At 42.8% G+C, this 19,828-nt stretch overlaps 1 protein-coding gene across 1 annotated transcript in view; it reads left to right on the forward strand.

The window, feature by feature from the left end:
• Nucleotides 1-673: 673 nt before the first annotated feature.
• Nucleotides 674-19,828, forward strand: part of Dip2a (disco interacting protein 2 homolog A) — a 148,547-nt gene continuing 129,392 nt past the window's right edge. Inside the window, exon 1 of the mRNA XM_023716074.1 lies at nt 674-936. Within this exon, the coding sequence (XP_023571842.1) occupies nt 846-936 (91 nt within the window). The 5' untranslated portion in view covers nt 674-845. The remainder of the gene's footprint in view (nt 937-19,828) is intronic.

Here is a 19,828-nt window from a genome sequence, read left to right on the forward strand (position 1 = left end):
CTGGTCTGCGATGCCGCCTGAAATCCCACCTCATCACTAGCTTTAACCGTTGCTGGATGGTTTTCCAGAAGCAGATGCTGAGATAGGAGTTTAGGGTACGAGATGTTTACCTGGTATCAACACTTGGAAAGGAAAGGGAAGAATGGAGGACTGAAGATGCAGTAGAGGTGCGGGCCCTGGCGCAAACCCTGCTGCTTACTGAGGCTTCCCGTGCCGCCGGGAAGGCTGCGCACGCGGAAGCCCCGCACACGCGCTAGGCAAGCTTCCTGAGGCCACCGCAGGGCACCGACCTCAGTGTGCCTACTCCTGCGGGACTCTGGCTCTCACTGCCGCTCGCTCCACCACGTAGTGAGCGTGTTCGCGCCTTTTCCAGTTCTGCGCGGTTAGCGAGGACACCAGAGCAGGGGGTGAAGGCCTGACAGGACACCCACACCCACTGCGCTGGCCACAACAGGCCCCAGGTAGTCGCGCACACTCAGCAAAACCGTCGGACACCTAGCTCGCCGCCGCGCGAAGTCTGCCGGGAAGGACGCTCTCCGCCTCTCGCAGGGGCAGCCGGTTTCGTGTCGCTGGGCGGGGCCGGGAGTCCGAGACCGCAGGAGGCCCGCCGCGCCTGCGCATTCCCAACCCACCCGCTCCCACCCCCGCCAACCTCGCGCGTTCTCGTGTACGGCGGACGGGAATGCGCGGAGCGGCGGCGGCGCGGAGGAGCCGCCCGGGCTCGTGTCCGCACCAGTGTGGAGCCGCCTGGGCCGCGCCCCTCCCGCCGCCGGCTGCCAGCGGGGACTTGGGTCTGCAGGCCTCGGTGAACGCGTAACCTGCGCCGCAGCCCGTGCGGCCTGGCCATGGCCGACCGCGGGTGCCTACTGGAGGCAGCGCCGCTGCCCCCCGAGGTGCGCGAGAGCCTGGCTGAGCTGGAGCTGGAGCTGTCGGAAGGTGAGCACGGGCAGCTGCGGGACCCTGGCTGGGACCTCACACCTGGGACCCTGACCTGTACCCGGGATCCCCACTCGACACGTCCCCGGGACCGCTGCAACCTTCACCCTGGACCCCCGGAACCTCCCATCCCAGATGCCAGGAACCCAGCAACCTCGTACCTAGGAGTCCCCTGCCCCTCACTTGGTACCCTGGAACACCCTCACCCAGTATCTAAGGAACCCTTCTTCCGGGATGCCTGGAACCCCGCTACTCCTAACGTAGGACCTCTCACCCCTACCCCGCCCTCACTTGAGGCTTCGGAACCCTGCACACAGGATGCCTGAACTCCCCTGGAGCCCCTGGAGTTCTTCACCCAGGACGCTGCCAGGCTCTGCAGCTCCACAGTACCAGAATCTCAGTTCCAGAGTCCCAGCCCCGCCCCCAGGCATCTGGCCTAGACCTACACTTGGCAGGGGCTGCTGTCCTCCCCAAGTACACCAATTCCAGCCCCAGTCCTGGGACTCCAGGTTCTGCACCCCTGGGCCTCAGCTGCCTTCCCTTGTGAAGTGGGGTAACAGCACTTTTGGTATTTTGAGGCTGAAATATCTGAATACTCTATACAAAGCCCGTTATACTTAGGTTAGCCCCTTTTGTGGGATTTTTAAAAGTTACACGAGCCACATAAATGGTTGTCTGACTGATGATAATAGACTCGGGTAACAGGCTTGGGAGCTGGAGGGTGGCTGGTTTGATGTTGCCTCTACTCAAAGTCTGAGTGCTGATAGCCCATTCAGCTGTTACTGGGAGAGAGTGAGTTCTTCAGTATTAGGAGGACCTAGTGGCCTTCAAAAAAAGTCAATACGTATGTTTCTTAACTTTGTTTTGGAGCTAAGTGTGTTTTCAGTTTTTCAATTCCCTATTTTCATAATTTTATTTTTGCTTTTTTTAATTTTTAAAAAATCTTTTATTTCTTTATTCATGTATTTATTTATTTGGTACAGGGCCTCACTATGCAGCTCAAACTTGTAGTGATCCTCTTGTCTCAACCTCCCTAGCGCTGGGATTACAGGCATCCGCCACCACGCCAGGTTTCAGTGACCAGCTCAGTGTGTGGGGGTTCTGGGACTGGCATGGCATGCAGTACCTGGGATCGAACCCGGGTCCTTGTGCTTGCCAGATGGGTGCTTAGACCACCAAGCTATCTCCCCAATCCTTAAGTTTTTAATTGATATGTTTTGCTGGGGCTGGTGTAAATTCTTAAAATAACACCTAATTAAATAGGCAGGCTCATATATTAGCTCACCTAATTCTTACTGACTTTAGGGAAGTAGGCTCTGCTATCTTTGTGGTGCGTCACATAGGGCCACAAAATACATATAATGCAACATCTACTTGCAACTATTTTGAACTTAGCATTCAAATTTAAAAATTTTGGGATATGTGGCACATTTTGAAAAATAGAAGCACTATTAAGATGTGTAGATTTGAGAATGCTTGATGATTAGATATTCTTGGAAAGTCTGAAATTATGAATGATTCTGTCAGGATCTGCCGTATTCATTTGTTTAAGCACTTCATCTAAGGAGAACCACATAGCTATAATTTAGCTTTTTCATATGTCAAATGTGTTTTTGCAGATTGCTTCTAATTTCTGCTTCATTATATTTATTGTTCTCTCAGTTCCTTGAGGTTCTATTTCAGTATTTGTTAGGAATTGATAGTTAACTAAATTGTTTCCTTTCCTCAAAAACTTCATTATTTGTCTGACAAAACATAAATATTTTAGTGAAAAAATATTTGTTAAGTAAACTTTCTTATTTATTGGTTCGATTTATACTTTGGACAAATATGTAGGGGCTGTATAGGTAAGAAAAGGGAGTAAGATCATGTAGCATAGAAAGGGACCTGAAAAGGTAGCTTAAGCTGAGAAAGGGAGTAGACAGCAAAGTGTTAAAGGAGAGAGACGTCAGAGTGCAATGTCAGCCAAGGAGGCAGCATCAGGCCTGCCTTCTTTCCCCCTCACTTATACTGGCCTGACACCTTTCTTTTGGCCAAAATAGGTCAGCAGTTACTTAGGCACAGTCATACTTGGTCCTGTTCCCAGGACAACTTCCACACCTGGAATGTTGGCTTTTACCATTTATTTTGTGATTGTTGTTGACATGGGACTGTCTAGTAAAAGGGACCATGTCTTAAGCAGAACTTTGGGGTCTTTGCACAGCAGCTGGCATCTGATAAGTGTTTCAGAATCTCCACTGAAATATGACATCTGAAAAATTGGGTTCAGTCAGCTATAACAGGAGGTGAACATCAGCCTTAATGGCATTTCAGTGTTCTAGAGATTCACTCAATATAGTGAATGCTTTGATATGTGCCTGGGGGTGGGCATGTGTCTGTAAGCCAAGCACTCAGGAGGCTGAAGCAGGAGGAGCGCCACCAATTCAAGGCCAGGGTGGGATACATAGTGGATTCAAGGCAAACCAGAACTACATAGCAAACCCTGTCTTAAAAACCAAGCCAAGGGCCGGGGAGATGGCTCAGTAGGATAAGTGCTTGTCTGGCCAGTGCAAGGGCCTGAGTTCAATCCTGGTTCTGAAAAAAAAAAAAAAAAATCAAAAACTCAAAACCCAAAAGATTAGTGGTTTTTTTTTTTTCGGAACCGGGGATTGAACTCAGGCCCTTGTGCTTGCCAGCAAGTACTTATTCTACTGAGCTATCTCCCCGGCCCCTGTTTTCCTAAATTAAAATTGTATTAATAAGGAATTATAGTCCTACACTGAAGTAGTAGTGTTTTGTCATTATTATTATTTTTTTAAAATTTTATTTATTTGTGTGTGTGTGTGTGTGGCCAGCTCAGCCCACCAGGGGGCGGGGCTGGCTGGCATGTGGTGCTGGGGGATTGAACTGCGGTCCCTGTGCTTTGCTAAGCTTGTTGTAAGTAGGTGCTTTAGACCACTGAGCCATCTCACCAGCCCCTTGTCATTATTATTATTATTATTATTATTACTTTTTTTTTTGCAGAACTGGGGATTGAACTCAGGCCCTTGCGCTTGCCAGGGAAGCGCTTATGCCCCTGAGCCATCTCCCCTGCCCCTGTCATCATTATTTTGATCAAGCAAAGATTGTAAAGAAGTGGGGCTGTGTCCCCTGACCTTGCCCTTCCCATATTCAAGGCTGGAGAGAAACTATGTAGTTTAGCATGAAATCTTGTCAAAAAAAAAAAAAAAAAAAAAAAGGTAGCTTTTAGGTAACTCTCACCCTTTAGAGTTGTTCCTGCTAGGTGGGTTGGAGGGGAGGGGCACCTTACCACAGGCAGTGCTGCCTTCTTGGGGACTGGTGTTGAGTGATACAGATAACCTGGGTAGTCCTGCATGCCATCCCCTCAGTGGTTTTTAAGTGAAACCATCCCCTGCCTTGTTCACAATGTACACATGTCCTTGCTCTCCGCAACCTCAATGGGTTCTCATCAACCGCTGTAACTAGGGCTGTCCCTCAGGGAAGTCTCTCATCTTAGGATGCCCTGTTTAGGGAGGATTTGCTGATTTTTTATTTTTTTCACCTGAGCCCTTCCAAGCCAGGGTCCCTACAATACCAGAATTCAGAAAAAGAAGAAACAGACCAAAGTTAAAATGTGGTCTATTTATTCTAATAACCAGAATAAAGATTTCCCAAAAGAGTAATCTTGACACAACTGTTTTTTGTTTTTGTTTTTTTTTTCCAGTACCGGGGATTGAACTCAGGACCCTGAGCTTGCCAGGCAAGCGCTTATTCTATTGAGCTATCTCCCCGGCCCCTACACAACTGTTTTCTTGTTCCCTAATTTTCTCCCTAGTTCTGCCTTTGTTGGCTTAGGATCTCCTTCAAGTTAAGATTAGGGTAACTGGTGGTGCTACACAGAATGCCACTTTCTTAGGCCTGCCCCAACCATGAACACATACAGGAAAAATTCAAACAGTGCTCTAAAAGCACTGTCAGAATATTCATGGATGAAAGGGAGATTATTAGAAGTATAGCCTTGTGATTTTTTAAATGAATTCCCAAACCTTGTGCTTTACCCTTAATTATAAAAAATAGCTCGTATATACCTCACAACTGATTTTGGCACACATGTAGCCTACAGTATCTTGAAGTTATGGGTGCTGAATGACTTTGAAAACATGGACAATGATGTAAGGTTTGTTCTTTGTTGTCGTGGCCTGCAGAGAGTCAGAGGAAATGCTCACACAATAGGCTACATTTGTCCCACTCCTGCGTCTTTATTCTGGTTATTAGACTAGACCGTGTTTTAAGTTTGGTCTGTTTCTTCTTTTTGTGCATTCTGATATTGTGGGGACTCTGGGTTGGATGGGCTTAGATGAAAAGAGGTTGAAAAGCTCAGGCTGTATATGTGTGGAAAAAGACCTTTTCAAAGAAGTATGTAATCTTTTTAGCTATCTTTCAAAAATCTGCAATGTGATTCTTAGTTTTTATTTTTATTTAATTAATTAATTTTTTGACACAGGGTTTCACTATGCAGTTCAGGCTGGCCTTGTGCTCACTTTTTGTAGCCCTCGGGTTGGTCTTGAACTTGCAGTGATCCTCCTGTCTCAACCTCCCCAGTGCTGGGATTGCAGGTGTACACCACCATACTGGGTTCTGGGATTGAACTCAGGACCTTGCACTTGCCAGGTAGGTGATTATGCCTCTGATCTGTCTCCCCAGCCCCGATTCTGAGTTTTTAAAATGACATCCTGACATTGCTTTCAGGTCAACAGACATTTGGTATATTTCCTAAATATTTTGTGAAATGTGAAATCTGATATCCAAATTCTGCTCATCTGTGAATTCCAGCCTAAACATCTTACTCTGAACCTTCCCTAATCCTCTCTGATGTGACATTTTCTTAGAATTCCACTGTCTCCTATAATTCTTTTTTTAATATATATATATATATTTTGATGGAACCGGGGTTTGAACTCAGGCCCTTGTGCTTGCCAGGGCAGTGCTTATTCCACTGAGCCATCTCCCCGGCCCTCCTATAATTCTTGATTTTGTTTTGCTTTTGCATTTATTGTACATGCTTGTTAATGTAGGAGTTATTGAGGGCCCACTGAGTGCTAGGTAATGTTCCGGCAGCATTAGCTCTGTTTTTTTCCCTTTGATCACAGGCCTTGCACAATGTTGTAAAAGGCCAGTGCACACACAGCAGAAAAAGGAAGTGTGGAATAGAATGAGAGTCCCTTTCAGTCCTGACCTTTTTTCCCCAAGGTGACCTTGTGTTTGTTCCTTCCAGGAGTAATCTACTAGTGATTCTCAAACCATAGTTCACAGACCTTTCAGGTTCCCTGAAATCCTTCCTGGAGGCTCTAAGGGAAAATTATTTTCACAGGAATACTAAGATGCCAATTCGGCTTTCACTGTCTTGACATTTACGGTTCTAAAGCCAGGGTCAGGGAAAGCTCTGGCGCTTGAAGCATGGTTAGTGCAGGAACTCTGACCAGCACCCATGGTCACTGCATTATTCGTCATGCTCCCATTTACTATTAAAAAAAAAGTGGCACCACTTTCACATAACCATACTTAATGAAGCAGGAAATATGGTTGAAGACCACTGCCCTTGAGAACTTGCCTTGGTGACATCTGTGTGAAGAAACAGGAAAGGCACTTGTGCTTCACCACAAGGTGCAAGGTGCCTGTCAGAGGAGCTGTAGTTGTGCAGCTAGAGTTGCGAGGAGAATGAGTTGTTTTTGTTGTGGAATGCCACATTTGACTGCATGAATGGATAGCAGACAAGCTGTAGTCAGTCCAGATTTGGTTATTTGGTTGATAGTTTCCTGGAAACAAATGAAGGAACATAATATATGACCATTTCTTTTCCTTCCTCTTCTTCCGTTTCCTCTCCTTCTTCCTCCCCTCTTCTTCTTTTTTCCTTTTCCTTTCCTCCTCCTTCTCTTTTTTTCTTTCCCCCTCTTTTATGGTGCTAGAGTTTGAATCCCAGGCTTTACACTAAGCTTTATCCTTCACTCTTTAGTTTTTTACTTTGACACAGTGTCTTGCTAACTTGCCTGGGCTGGTCTCAAATTTGTGGTCCTCCTGCTTCAGCCTCCTAAGTAGCTGGGATCACAGGCATATATACCATATGCCTGTCTAGAGCTACATAATTCTGTGAGCCAGGTTTTCCAGATGACCCTGGCACCATGTTACAAAATGATAGAAATATCACTCATAAGATAGATCAGTAGATGTTAATGTTACATTATGAAAAGTTTATTGGTAGGGTTTTAGATTGTACATTGCAACTTTAATGTTGCACTTGACTAGTTGTGTAGAATACAAAAGAGCATCTGCAACAATCTGAAAGGCTGCTGAAATGCTCCCTCCTTTTCTAGCCATGTCTGTTTGAGACTCTAGTTACTTAGTAGACTTCGGCCAAAATCGCAGATTGAATTCTAATACAAATATGAAAATCTGGCCGTCTTCTATAAAGCTAGACATTAAAGTTATAAACATAAAATACCTTTCCTCACTAAAAGTTTTTAGTACTCTATATTTTTATAAAAAATATTTATGTTAGCATTTAGTAGGCTTATTACAAACAAATTAAATGTTTTCTAAATTCAGTTTTGGTTTAATGTGGTTAATGTTGATAGATGGAACCCATTGAAACAGAAGCTCTTGGTATCTTCAGTAAGTTTTAGGATTGGGAAAAAATTTGGAGAATGTCAAGAGCTTCTAGATCTATGCGACTTGATTAGAACTTTTAATGGAATACTTAGGTGTCATCATTGCATTTATTTTTATTTTATAACATTTTAAAGTTGTTGCCTGATACAGTTAAGATTTATGTTTATTTGTTTTTTGAGACAAGGTCTTGCTATGTAGTCTAGGCTGGCTTTGAACTTACTATGTACCCCAGACTGGCCTTGAACTCTCAGTGATCCTTCTATCTCAGCCTCCTGAGCGCTAGAATTATAGGTAGGCATGTACCAATACATCTGGCAAGATTTTGGTTTATATATATAACAACAATCATTGTTTCAGGTGTTTGAATCTATGAATGTACTTTGAAAATCTTTAAAAATTATAGCTTTGCTTTTGTATTTTTTAGGAAAGGGTCTACAGGGTGTTCAGGGTCTTACTACTAGATTGGACTCCTAGTGATTCTCCTGTTTACAGCCTCTCAAGTGCTGGGATTACAGGTGCATACCACCACACTCAGTCTCAATTGCTGTCTCAGTGCGCCCCAGGGGCAGGGCCGGCATGGGAGGCCTGGGGATTGAACCCCCGGCCCCTGCGCAGGCGTTTTAATCCACTGCGCTATTTAGCTGGCCCTCAAAAATTATAACTTCTGACTAGTTGCTTTTGTGAGCTACCTGAGAAGAATTCATTGTTCTTTTTTTTTTTATGTATTTAGTACAGCGTATTGCTATGTAGCTTGGACTTGTAGTGCGACTCCTGTTTTAGCCTCCCCAGTGCTGGAATTACAGCTGTGCACCACCACGCCCACTTTGGGTGCCCAGCTCAGCTTGCCCAGGGGTGAGACCAGCACAACATGTGATACCAGTTATCAAACCTGGATCTCTGCACTTGCCTAAACAGGTGTTTAGTATGCTGAGCTATCTCACCAGTCCCTCATGGGAAGTATTTTATTACTTTTTTTTTTTTCTTGGCGGAACTGGGGATTGAACTCAGGCCCTTGCACTTGCCAGGGAAGCACTTATTCCACTGAGCCATCTCCCTGGCCCCATATTTTATTACTTCACTTGAGGAAATCGTAGAAATAAAGTAGTGTTAAATTAAAGGGATAGCTTACTTTATTTGGCCTATACATTTAATTTTTTTTAAAGGTTATTATTTATGGTGGTAAAGAAGGGCTGTCACCTTAGGTCATTTCCTCCTTGTATAGTGTCTTTTGCTCTTCCTAGGACACCATTCTTATTGCATGAGGGCCTCATCCTATGATTGTGTTTAATGTTCATTACCTCTATATGGATCCTATCATAGATATAATTCATGGTGGGTAAAGGTATGAGGAGGGTAGAACAGGAGCCCAGGGAATAAGGTGCTAGACACAGGAAGGTGCTTTACACTTCCTGGTAAGAAGTTTGGACGGGGTTCCCTATCATCTAGGCCTGTGATAAAACAAGCTATAATCCCTCTGGCCCACTGCATGTTGTGGATGTATGGGGGTAAGGAAAGGGGCTGGCACCTATAGGCTCTAGAGAGGTGCTTTCTGAGGTGATGAAATATTCTTTGCTGTCCAGCACTGACCATGTATGGGTATGAAACACTTGGAATGTCGCCAGTGCTATTAGGGAAGTGGATGTTCAGTTGACATTCATTAACATTTGAAGAGCTGGTGGCTGCCATGTTGGACAGCATGGCAAAGTGTATGGTCCACTCAAAGGCATTCTGTTAACTGGTGAACAACCATCAAATCCCATTATATGTGGGGTTTTTTCCCATGTTCTTGCCAGTGGGGATGAAGTGGAAACAGTGGAAGTGCGATAAATGTGTGCATTTATGATCTCCTGAAATCTTGTGAATAGCGATGGCCAATTTTCTGGGGTTTTTGGTTGTGTGTGTGTGTGTGTGTGTGTGTGTGTGTGTTGTGTGGTACTGGGACTTGAACTTGAAACTTTGTGCTTGCTAGGCACGTGCTTATGCAACTAAGCTCTATCCCCAGTTTTCTGTTTCTGAATGGGATTGCCAGCTGGCCAAAAAGCTCAGCGGATTAAAGCACCTGCAAGCAGGCACAGGGGCCAGGGGTTCAAGCCCCAGGCCTGCTAAACTAGCCCTGCCCCTGAGGTGCACTGCAACAGCACAAAAGAAAAAAAAAACTGGGATTGCCAGAGTGGTTATTCTTGGATGCTTATTAGTTTTAGGTAGGGCAGGCCTCAAACTCACAATCTTCTTACCTCAGCCTCCTAAATTCTGGGATTATAGGTGTGCACTATGCACCTAACTCTTTTGGGAGCTTTGTTTTAAAAATTCTTCCTTAATAAATGATGGAGCCAGCAGTTCTCAAAAAACAAAAGATATTAAACAGTAATTAAACTACTCCTATGTAATCTTTCTGGCTATATTTCTGTTTCTTTTTGAAAAATACTTTTTTTTTTTTTTTACTAATTTTCAACTTCTTTTTGGTATACAAAGATTTGCAAATTTTCAACTTCTTTTTGGTATACAAAGATTATCTTGTTGGATAACTGTACTGTACATTTCTGCTGGTCTGTGGAAAAGAACAGATAATACTTATTAGTTTTGTCTTCTTTTTTCAAATGTTTGTACTTTTTCTCTTTTTAATTTTTTATACATTTCTTTCTTTTTTCTTTTGCGGAACCAGGGATTGAACTCAGGCCCTTGTGCTTGCCAGGGAAGCGCTTAATCTACTGAGCCATCTCCCCGACCCTTTCTTTTTTCTTTCAATTTTACATGCATATATCTGGTAATATGAATAACTGGTTGAAAGACAACACTATGTATAATAACAAATACTGTGAACTTCATATTACTTTAAGTGAAATTCTGTATCATATGTAATTTTTTCTGTTTTAATTCTAATTTGTACATTCTTTAAAAAGAATTATCTTGGCAGTGCCAACTGAAAAAGATTGAAGGAGTCTGAAACTGGGGGCAGAAAAGTTGGTTTAAAAAAACCTGTTGCAACCCAGACAAGCCTGTGATAGAGAAGATGTCTGAACCAGCAGACCATTGTGTGAAGAGGGCGATGAAGGAGGGCCTAGGTGACCAGTGTTTTGATGTGGATGACCAGGCAGAGGTGGTGTTGCCTATGATTAATGGAACACTGAGAGTGTGACGCATCTAGGGAGCATTGGATATGTGGGTCTGGTACTTTTTAGAAATATCTGGATTAGAGATAGCAGTTTGGGTCATTGGCACATGAATAGTAATTGAGGCAGATGGATATAATTGCCCAGAAAGGAAAGCTGAATTCGAGCTGAACAGGCAGAGGGCCTATCACAGAACCCCCAGGAAGCTGAATCCCTATGGGAAAACAAGGAAGCCTGGAGGTGCTGCAGAAGGGCAGGAACAGGAGCATGGGCATCTGTGCCCCAAGATGGGAGATGGTTTAAGAAAAAAGCATGAGAGAAGTGGGGGAGGTCGTTACTCAGGACTAGCCATTAGGCAAAGGAGATAGTCCTCCAGCTCTCACTGAAATGGTTGAAGAGGTAAAAATTGAAAAGAAACTCATAGCATTTTTGATTCTGGAAGTAAGCATGGTGGATCAGAGCAGTGAGAGCTGTCTGATGAGCAGATCAGGAACAGGAGCAAAGGACCCTTTACTGAGCTATGTGGCCTGGGAGTGAGAGTCATGGGGGTTGGTCCCCCAGTTTTCTGGAGTATTCCAGGCCTGCCCTTAGGAAGCACTGTGTGTTGCATAGGAAGGGGGCTTAGGGCTCCACCTCAGGGGACCACTCTTTCCACAGTGCTTTTTGTAGTCAGGGTTTGCAAGAGAAGAGATTTAATATAGGACACATAATTTATAGGATTATTTTATAATATTCATCAAAAAAGTCCAATACAGAAGAGTGCAGGAGGTTTGTTGGCTTGCTCAGGGGGCCCAAGGTAGATTTTTTGAGGGTGAGGTCCTAAGGTTAAAGAATGTACATGTGCAAGAAACCAGCAACAATGGCAGGCAGCATAGAGCAGAGCAGAGCAAAAGAGCTCAAGAGCCACCTGTATCTTTATTATATAATTCTTTTTTTAAAAAGCTTTTTCTCTTTTTTATTTATTTATTTGTGTGTGTGTGTGTGTGTGTGTGTGTGTGTGGCCAGCTCAGCCCACCAAGGGGCGGGGCTGGCTGGCTATTGTATAATTCTTATACAGGTTATCTCATATTTATATTCTTACATAGTGTTGTAACTAGCACATGCATGTTTACCTGTGTAAGTCATATCTGTATCCACTGTGTACCTCTGCTAGACAAGTAGGGTCACGTCCCCAGGTGTCCTTACACACCCCTGAGCTTTGAAGCAGTCTGAGTGGATCCTTACAAGGTCTGTACATGTACTAGAGATCCAAAGAATTCAGTGGAGGGCCTGGGTCCCATGGCAGTGTCCTACATGAGTCCAGCTGAAGACTTATGGCAATGTCCTCCAGGAGATCATCTGGAGTCCTACAACCCACAACAATGTCTCATGCAAGTTTGTATCAAAGATCTGCACTGAGAAGGCCCAAAGGTCAGTGGTGGTAGCTAAAAGGTCTGTGGCAGTGGGATGAAGGATCTGTGCTGCTTGCAACCAGGAAGCGATGCTCAAGGTAAGGACCTGAGCTCCCCCAAAGAGACCTGCAGCCAACCTCAGTGACAGCAAGGACTCAAACTCTTCTGACAGTGAAAATAGCTGAGTTCATATCAGGAAAACCAGCACAACAATCCTCTCCAGGAGAATCAATAGCACACCATCTTCTGCTCCAGTTCTCCTTTTATGCTGTTGGCAACAATCCTCAGGTGGGCCTTCCACACCTAGTACCACACTGACTCAGTTAACCTGGGCATTGCAAGTGAACCATGAGTTAATCCACCGCAAAGCTGATTTGAGGACTTCCCTGGAAGGACACTGAGTGGATGAGGTTTATATCCTTCGAGTTGCAGGAGTGCTTTCAGTTTTAATTACAGATGTCCAGAAAGAGTAACACCATGGTGTGGCTTTAACTTACCGAGCAGTGTTTAAAAACATTCTTCTGGGGGCAGGGAGATAGCTCAATGGAATAAGTGCTTGCCTGGCAAGTGCAAGGTCCCTGGTGCCACAGGAAAAAAAAAAAAAAAAAAATTCTTCCATTAAATGTATTTTAAAAGGTTTAACTTTTTGTGGAAGAATTGTGTTACTGTTTTGAGACAGTGTTATCTGTTTGCATTTATGTCTCCATGCATATTCAGAGTATTACTTGATTGAAACAGTATAATTTAAATAAGGACATAAGCACTGTAGAAAATGGAACTTCTTACCTTAGAACTGCAAGAGAGTAAGTTTCCTGTGGGATGAGCTCCCAGGTTCCTAGTAATTTGTTACAGTAGTCATAGAAAAATATGTGACATTCTTAGAGGAAAAAGTACTTTCATTCTTTTCTTTTTTGTCTCATAGATTGTCAATTGTATTGGAGTCTGAAGTATTTTTCTCTTGTCATCTTTTGAGGTCTTGTTGGCTTCCACTGTTCCTGCAGACACCTCCCATGTGGTCCCTGGAAGCCCTGTCACTTTGTATTTCATACTGGACACACAGCCCCCCACAGTTTTCTGTGACAATGGAGAGCCTTCTTATTCTGCTCCATGTGGGCTTCTAGGTGGCCCAGAACTGCTGTGGAAAAAGCCTGTGTTCTCCCCACAACTTGGGACTGATTTCTGTTCTGTGCCTCTGTCTAATTAGCCACTTCACTCTGTATCATAGCTTACTGTTAAGTCTCCGTTTTTGGGAAGGTAGGCCTATTTATTTATTTTTTTCTATATTTAGGACAGGGTCTACAGAGTCTACAGGGTCTCACTATGTAGATCTGACTTGTAGTGATTCTCCTGTGTTCAGCTTCCCAAGCACTGGGATTACAGGCGCGCGCCACCACACCTAATCTCAAGCTCCATCTCAGTGCACCCCGCAGATGGAGCCAGCACGGCACACTGGGGATTGAACCTTGGCTGCTGTGCTCTGCCTAAGCAGATGCTTTAGTCTGCTGAGCTATCAGGCTGGCCCTCCTATTTATTTACTTATTTTTGGTTTTGTCTTATTGAGACAAGGTCTCAGTATGTCAGCCAGGCTGGCCTCAAACTTGATAGCCTCTAGCCTCAGCCTTCTGGGGGCTTGGGTTACAGGCATATGTCACATGCCCAACTTTTCTTTTCTTTCTTTTTTTTTTTTTTTTTTTGTGGTACTGGGGATTGAACTCAGGACTTTGCACTTGCCAGGCAAGCACTTATTATACTGAGCTATCTCCCCGGCCCTAACCTTTCACATTGTAATTTTCAAGCTTAATTTAGCCAATGTTGGCCCTTCATATTTCCATATGCAGTAAGTTCCTGACTTACAAACTTTGGAGTTGTGAGCTTCCAGATACTGACAGACCTCTTAGAAGGTTTGTAGAGGTGAGCAAATCAAAGTAGCTAACATATCTGCTGGACATTGTCACAGTTGTGCTGCTGCATGCTTATGGCACAGTGTGATAGTGTATGTAGCTATAGTGACTCAGACATAAGTCAGGGACTTGCTGTGTACTTTAGAATCCCTTGGCAGTTTTCTTACAAAAAAAATTTGTACATTTGGATGGAATTACGCAGACTGGTTTTAAAGATTCATTTGAAAAAGAATGATATCTTTGTAGCTTTTGGTCTTTACATTGCCAAACATGATATATTTTGTATTTCTTTAGGTCTTTTTTGATGTGTCTCAGTCATGTTTTTAGTTTCTGTGTAGCCGTCTTATTCATAGATCATTAACTCTTGGATTTGAGAAGCTGTAACTTTCAGTTGTGGAATTTATGTGTTTTAAAAAATTCACAATTCTGCTTTTTAATGCCTTGAACATATCGGTGATGAGCATTTTAAAGTTCTGACCTATGTATTTTTCCATGATTGTTTCTCAGGTTTTTAGCTTAATTCTTGCTACCCTGTGTGCCTGGTTGTTTTTGATCAGGTGCCAGGCACTATTCTGGGGAGCTGGCTCAGAAGTCACTGTGCTCTGCTGTGAAGGCTGCTTTTCTTTGCAGCAGAGGGCTTGCTGAGTGCAATTCTGATCACCCTGTTCCTGTAGAAAAGATAGTTTGAAGTGGGCTTTGGGCCTGTGTTCCATACGTGCTTGTGTGTGATCCTTCCATGTCTGACAGGTGGCCAGGGTACATCTCAGGTGGTGACTCACAGCTCTGCAAACCTACAAAGCTCTGCTTATAGTTCACTGCCTGGGGTTGCTTTTGCTTTGCAGCTGGTTCAGGGCAAAATTCATCCCAACTCATGTTTTAGTTTTGTTACCTTCTGATTAAAAAAGAAAAAAAAATCTTTTTGAAATACAACCCTGATCTTGACCCCCCTAGTTCCACCAGGCATAAAAAGAATTCCTCTGTGTGTTTCAGTGTAATTACTGTATTTTCTGTTATTAAAAACTTGCAGATAAAAGGTAGGGTTTTTTTTTTTTTCCAAAGCAAACCATCACAAATTGGATTTTATTTATCACTATTAAAAATCTGGGGGGCCGGGGAGATGGCTCAGAGGAATAAGCGCTTCCCTGGCAAGCGCAAAAGCCTGAGTTCAATCCCCCGTTCCAAAAAAAAAAAAAAAAAATCTGGATCTTAAACAGACTTTTGGACTGATGGTTCAGTCTATCAGCTCATTCAACTTTAGCTCTAGTCTTATCCCTAGTAGCCTTTCCAGAGCTACTACCTTCACCATGAAGCTCCATGAGTTTCTCCAATTCAAACTTGAGCTTCAGCATTTTTACTTTTCTGACGAAGACATCATGAAGAGGGTAGATAGATTGGCAAGCCTTTTCTATGTCTTTCCCAATGCTGTCTGGAATCAGTTTATTGACCACTTCCTTCAAGTCATTTGTCTGCACCTCACGGATCACGATTTCCATCATCTTCTTCTGGATCTGGCGGACCTGTTGGTGCTGAGCATAAGAGGTCTTCCATATCTGATTGTTGCATTTTTTAGTAAAGCCAACACAGAACAAACAAAGCAAGTAACCATTTGTAGTCTTGACATCAACATGGGCTTCAATCATGGTCTGCCATTTTTTGACCATGGAACACATTTTGTCATGGGTGAGATCCATGCCATGGAAGTTAGGCAGGCAATTTTTGCCTTGAACATCTTCAGTAATTAGCTTCAATTTTCTAAAGGCAACTTCATTCTGCAGATCAGCAAGATTCACTTCAAACTCATGACCTTTGAGCCCATCAGATGCAATTTTGGTTCCTTGAGTGACAGAGTGTTTTTCCAATATTTCTTATGTTGAACATAGCTGGTGCCTTCACATCATACCAGTCTCAAGGGAACAATACTTGGATGTCTTCCAAGTATTTTAGAAAATGGATCAACCACTTTCTTCTTGGCTCCTTTTTTGCTGCCTTTCGTAAGGCACTTGTTCTTGCCTACTGCCATGGTGCTGCTCAGAGACTAAAAGAGTTTTTAAAGTTGATGTTCAGAAAGTCTGCTTTCATTATGTATGAGACAGTATACTTTTAAACCCTACTATTAAAGTGTACTTAATGTATATTCCTTGGTGTTGAGCATGAATAATTTAAACTGCAGTCAGGTCAGTTTTGCTTTTGTGTATTAGGTCTATTTATTTATTTTTTGGGATCAAACTGAGGACACTATGCTTGTCAGACATGTGCTTAAGCCTCTGAGCTATCTCCCTGGCCCTCTAGGTCTATATATTTAAAGACCCAGTTTTTTCTTTGTGGCAGTTGGGGATTGAAAGCAGGGTCTGCACATTGAGCTCTATCCCAAGTCCTTTTTTTATTTTTTGAAACTATCTCCCTGGCCCATAATATTTTTTTTAAATGAGCAGAATGTATTTATTTATGGAAAGAAAGCTCCTGTCCAAGAGAGGGACAGGAGGGGGGGCTGAGCGGGTAGTTCCCCCCTATTTATTTTATATGGTTGGGTATGCTGGTATTTGTTCATATATATTTATGATTGTTATCTCTTCCTCTTGTATTGTTCCCTTGCAAGGAGGTAGTGACTTTCTTTGTCTCAATTAGTCTTGGCTTGAAATCCACTTTGTCTACAATTGCAATAGTAAACCTGTTTTTTCTTGGGTTTCTGTCACATGGAGTATTTTTCTACCCTTTGACTTTTGGTCTGTGAATTTCTTTTTTAATTAAATGTGTTTCTCAAATGCAGCATGTTGTTGAATCTTGTTTTGTGATCCATTCTACCCATCTCCTTTTGACTGGTAAATTGAGACCATTCACATTGATGGTTATAACTTATCCTTGTCATGTTATTCCCTTTTTTCCCCCTCTTTTTAATTACTTATCTTGCATTCTTTTGAGATGCATGGAGTTGTAGTCATTGTTATGTCTTTGTAGAATATCCTTCAGAACATTTGGAGTACTGTTTTGATATTCATGAGTTTCCTTGAGTGTTCTTGTCATGGAAGTATCTTATTTCGCCATCAGTTTTGAAACACCATTTTTCAGATGCATCAATCTGGGTTGAACATTGTCTTGGTTACTTTTCTCTCATAGCTGGGACAAAATACTTAAGACTCAAAATTGAGGAAGGAAAGGTTTATTTAGCTCACAGTTTGTGGAGGTTTCAGCCCATGCTCAGCTAGTGTTACATCTTGTTTAGTGTCTTATTGTCTGTTTTTTAAAGTTTAATTCCTGGGTTGATGCTTATAAGTTGCCTATGTCAATTAGCTTTATTGTTAGTATTTAGAACCCTTATGAAACAACTCCTCAGAGATGTCTTCCAACTATAGCTATCTTTTGGATTGAGTCTGTTGCAAGGTCTTACCTGTTCAATTTGTTGGGAATAAGAAGTTATTACCTACTTGGCTCAGTCCCTGGTTGTTGTGTACTGGCCCACAGTATTTTCTATGACTGTTAGGCAATATCAGTCTTGGTATACCTGTAAGGACAGCTGGTTAGAACAATTACATCACTTGGGCTAAAGTGATACAATCAGCAATAACAATAGTATCAAACACAGCCTAGAAAATGACAAACTGAGGTAACCAGTAATTTGCAATTTGTAACTATATGAACTAGATTTGTGGTTATATAACCAAATAACTAAAATAAACCAGAATATTGTATGTAGTGCATAATCCCTCAGTATGGCAATTTTACCCACTGGAGAGAATATTTAAAAAGAATTAGGGGAAAAATAGAGAAATAGAAGAGGAAGAGATTAGAAGCAAGGCTGGAGGACAAAGGGGGACCACACAAACTTTGGGAAACTCATGCAGAAGATGGGAAGGAGAGAGAGCAGGAAGAAATAAAAGGAAGAACAGAACGACAACCACAGAAGAATTAGAAACAATGTTGAAGAAGTCAAAAAACAAGGAGAAAACCAAGTAAAAGAGAGAAAGAAATGTTCACTTCAAGGTTTGTCTCTGCTGTCACTGGTACACATGTAGAGGCAGAGTCTGGATCCATGTTGCTTTATCCCAGCAAGCCAGCAGTAGATTTACAGCAGGGTAGTGGGTAGCCTCAGCAAGCCTGAGCCTTTGTTTCCTCTGTTTAGACCTGGTTTATGACTATGAGGCTGGCATGAGACTTGTTCAATTTACAGCAGTCAGTGCAGCTTCATGGACTTGAACTCAGCTGGGAGCCACTAGATGGGGTCAGCAGTTACTCTGTATTCCCAGCTCAGTTGGCCCCTCTCCAAGATGGTTCCCAGACAATCACTGTCTTCCACGAGATGGCTGAATCAGTGCGACTTACCAGCCAGTGTAGTCTATGGCATCCATTGCACTGGTTTATTTCTCTGTGGAGGACTCTGGAGTCACCAGTAGTCAGTGTGTGTTCATAGGTTTGAATTGCTTCTCTCACACAGTGAGCCCCAACTTGGAGAAGGCACTGCTTGCTACCTCTTCCTTCATTGAAGGTTTTCTCTTTGCTCTTCCCATGGGCTTCATTTCTCACTTCAGATCCTTCCTCATTTCAGGGAACCCACTTTCTTCTTCCTTTTCTTCCTCACATTGCTATATTCCAGCGTCTATCATCAAACTTTAAGTTTCCACTAAGTTGCCCAGATGAGCTCCAATGTATAGTCTTATTTCCTCAGCTTCCCAGTCTTCCTGCTTCTAGGGCTTTAGCTGGACTTGTGGGTAACATTGCTGTGGGCTCTACATCTTTAGCTGTACTTGTGTGGAACATTGCCATGGGATCCAGACCCCTTAGCTGGATTCTTTGGGTCCATAGTGTGTGGACAGATCTGCACTCTTTTGCATTTGACTCTTTGGGTGAACATTATAAAATAATCTTATAAATTATGTGCCCTGTATTGTTCCCCTTGCAACCCCTAATTGCAATACCCAGGCTGGATTCTAACATGTTCCTTCAACCTTACCCTTCCAGAGTACTCGAATGCCCGGCTTGTCCTTTAACTTTTAAGGAAATCAAATCTGTAATTTAAGATCTTCTGGAAGATAAATCTGCAAGCCCATATGGTGTTGCTGGCAAGTTTTATCAAACATTTAAAAAAAAAACAACACCAATTCTATACAGTCTCTCTCATATATTTTTAAATTTTTTCTTTAAAATAATTTTAGACTCAGGAAATTGCCAAGATAGTACCTAGAATTCATCTAGTTTTCCTCAGTAGCATCTTATGTAATAATAACACATAGCGGAAAAGTCTGTCATACATATTTTATTTTTTGAGACTGACTCTCACTATGTAGTCCAGGCCAGCCCTAAACTTGCTGTGTAGCCCATGCTGGCCTCCAGCTCTTGATCCTGGTCTTAGTTGCTTTTCTCTTTGCTGAGACAAAGTACCCAACACCGAAGTTAAATAGAAAAGGTTTATTTGGCTTACAATGTGTAGAGATTTCAGTTCTGGTTCCAAGGCAGGGTGGCATGGCAGAGGGTCAACAGTTCATATTGGCAGAAGATAACTAAAGCAACAAGAAAGGAAGAAGGAGAGAAGTCTCATTCTGCCTCTTTTATGTTATTCCGACTGCTGTCATTAGAGCAATTCAAATCCAATGACTGGGCTGATCTAGCAGTCACCCACCCTTAATTCTAGCGTTGAACCATGAATCAGTCACAAACTCTAGATTCAGCTACCTCTGAAAAAGTCCATCAAAAAGTGCATGAGGCTTTAGGGAGACACCTAGCACAAACCATAACACTCCTTTTGCCTCAGCCTCACAAGTATTAAAATTATAGGAAAGCAGCATCATGCCTGACTGTACTTGCCATATGCCTTTCCTTTCTTTCTTTTTTTTTTTTTTTTTTTTTTTTTTTT

The sequence above is a fragment of the Octodon degus genome, unplaced genomic scaffold (genome assembly GCF_000260255.1).
Source record: "Octodon degus isolate 3935 unplaced genomic scaffold, OctDeg1.0 scaffold00045, whole genome shotgun sequence".
NCBI classification, from domain to species: Eukaryota; Metazoa; Chordata; class Mammalia; order Rodentia; family Octodontidae; genus Octodon; species Octodon degus.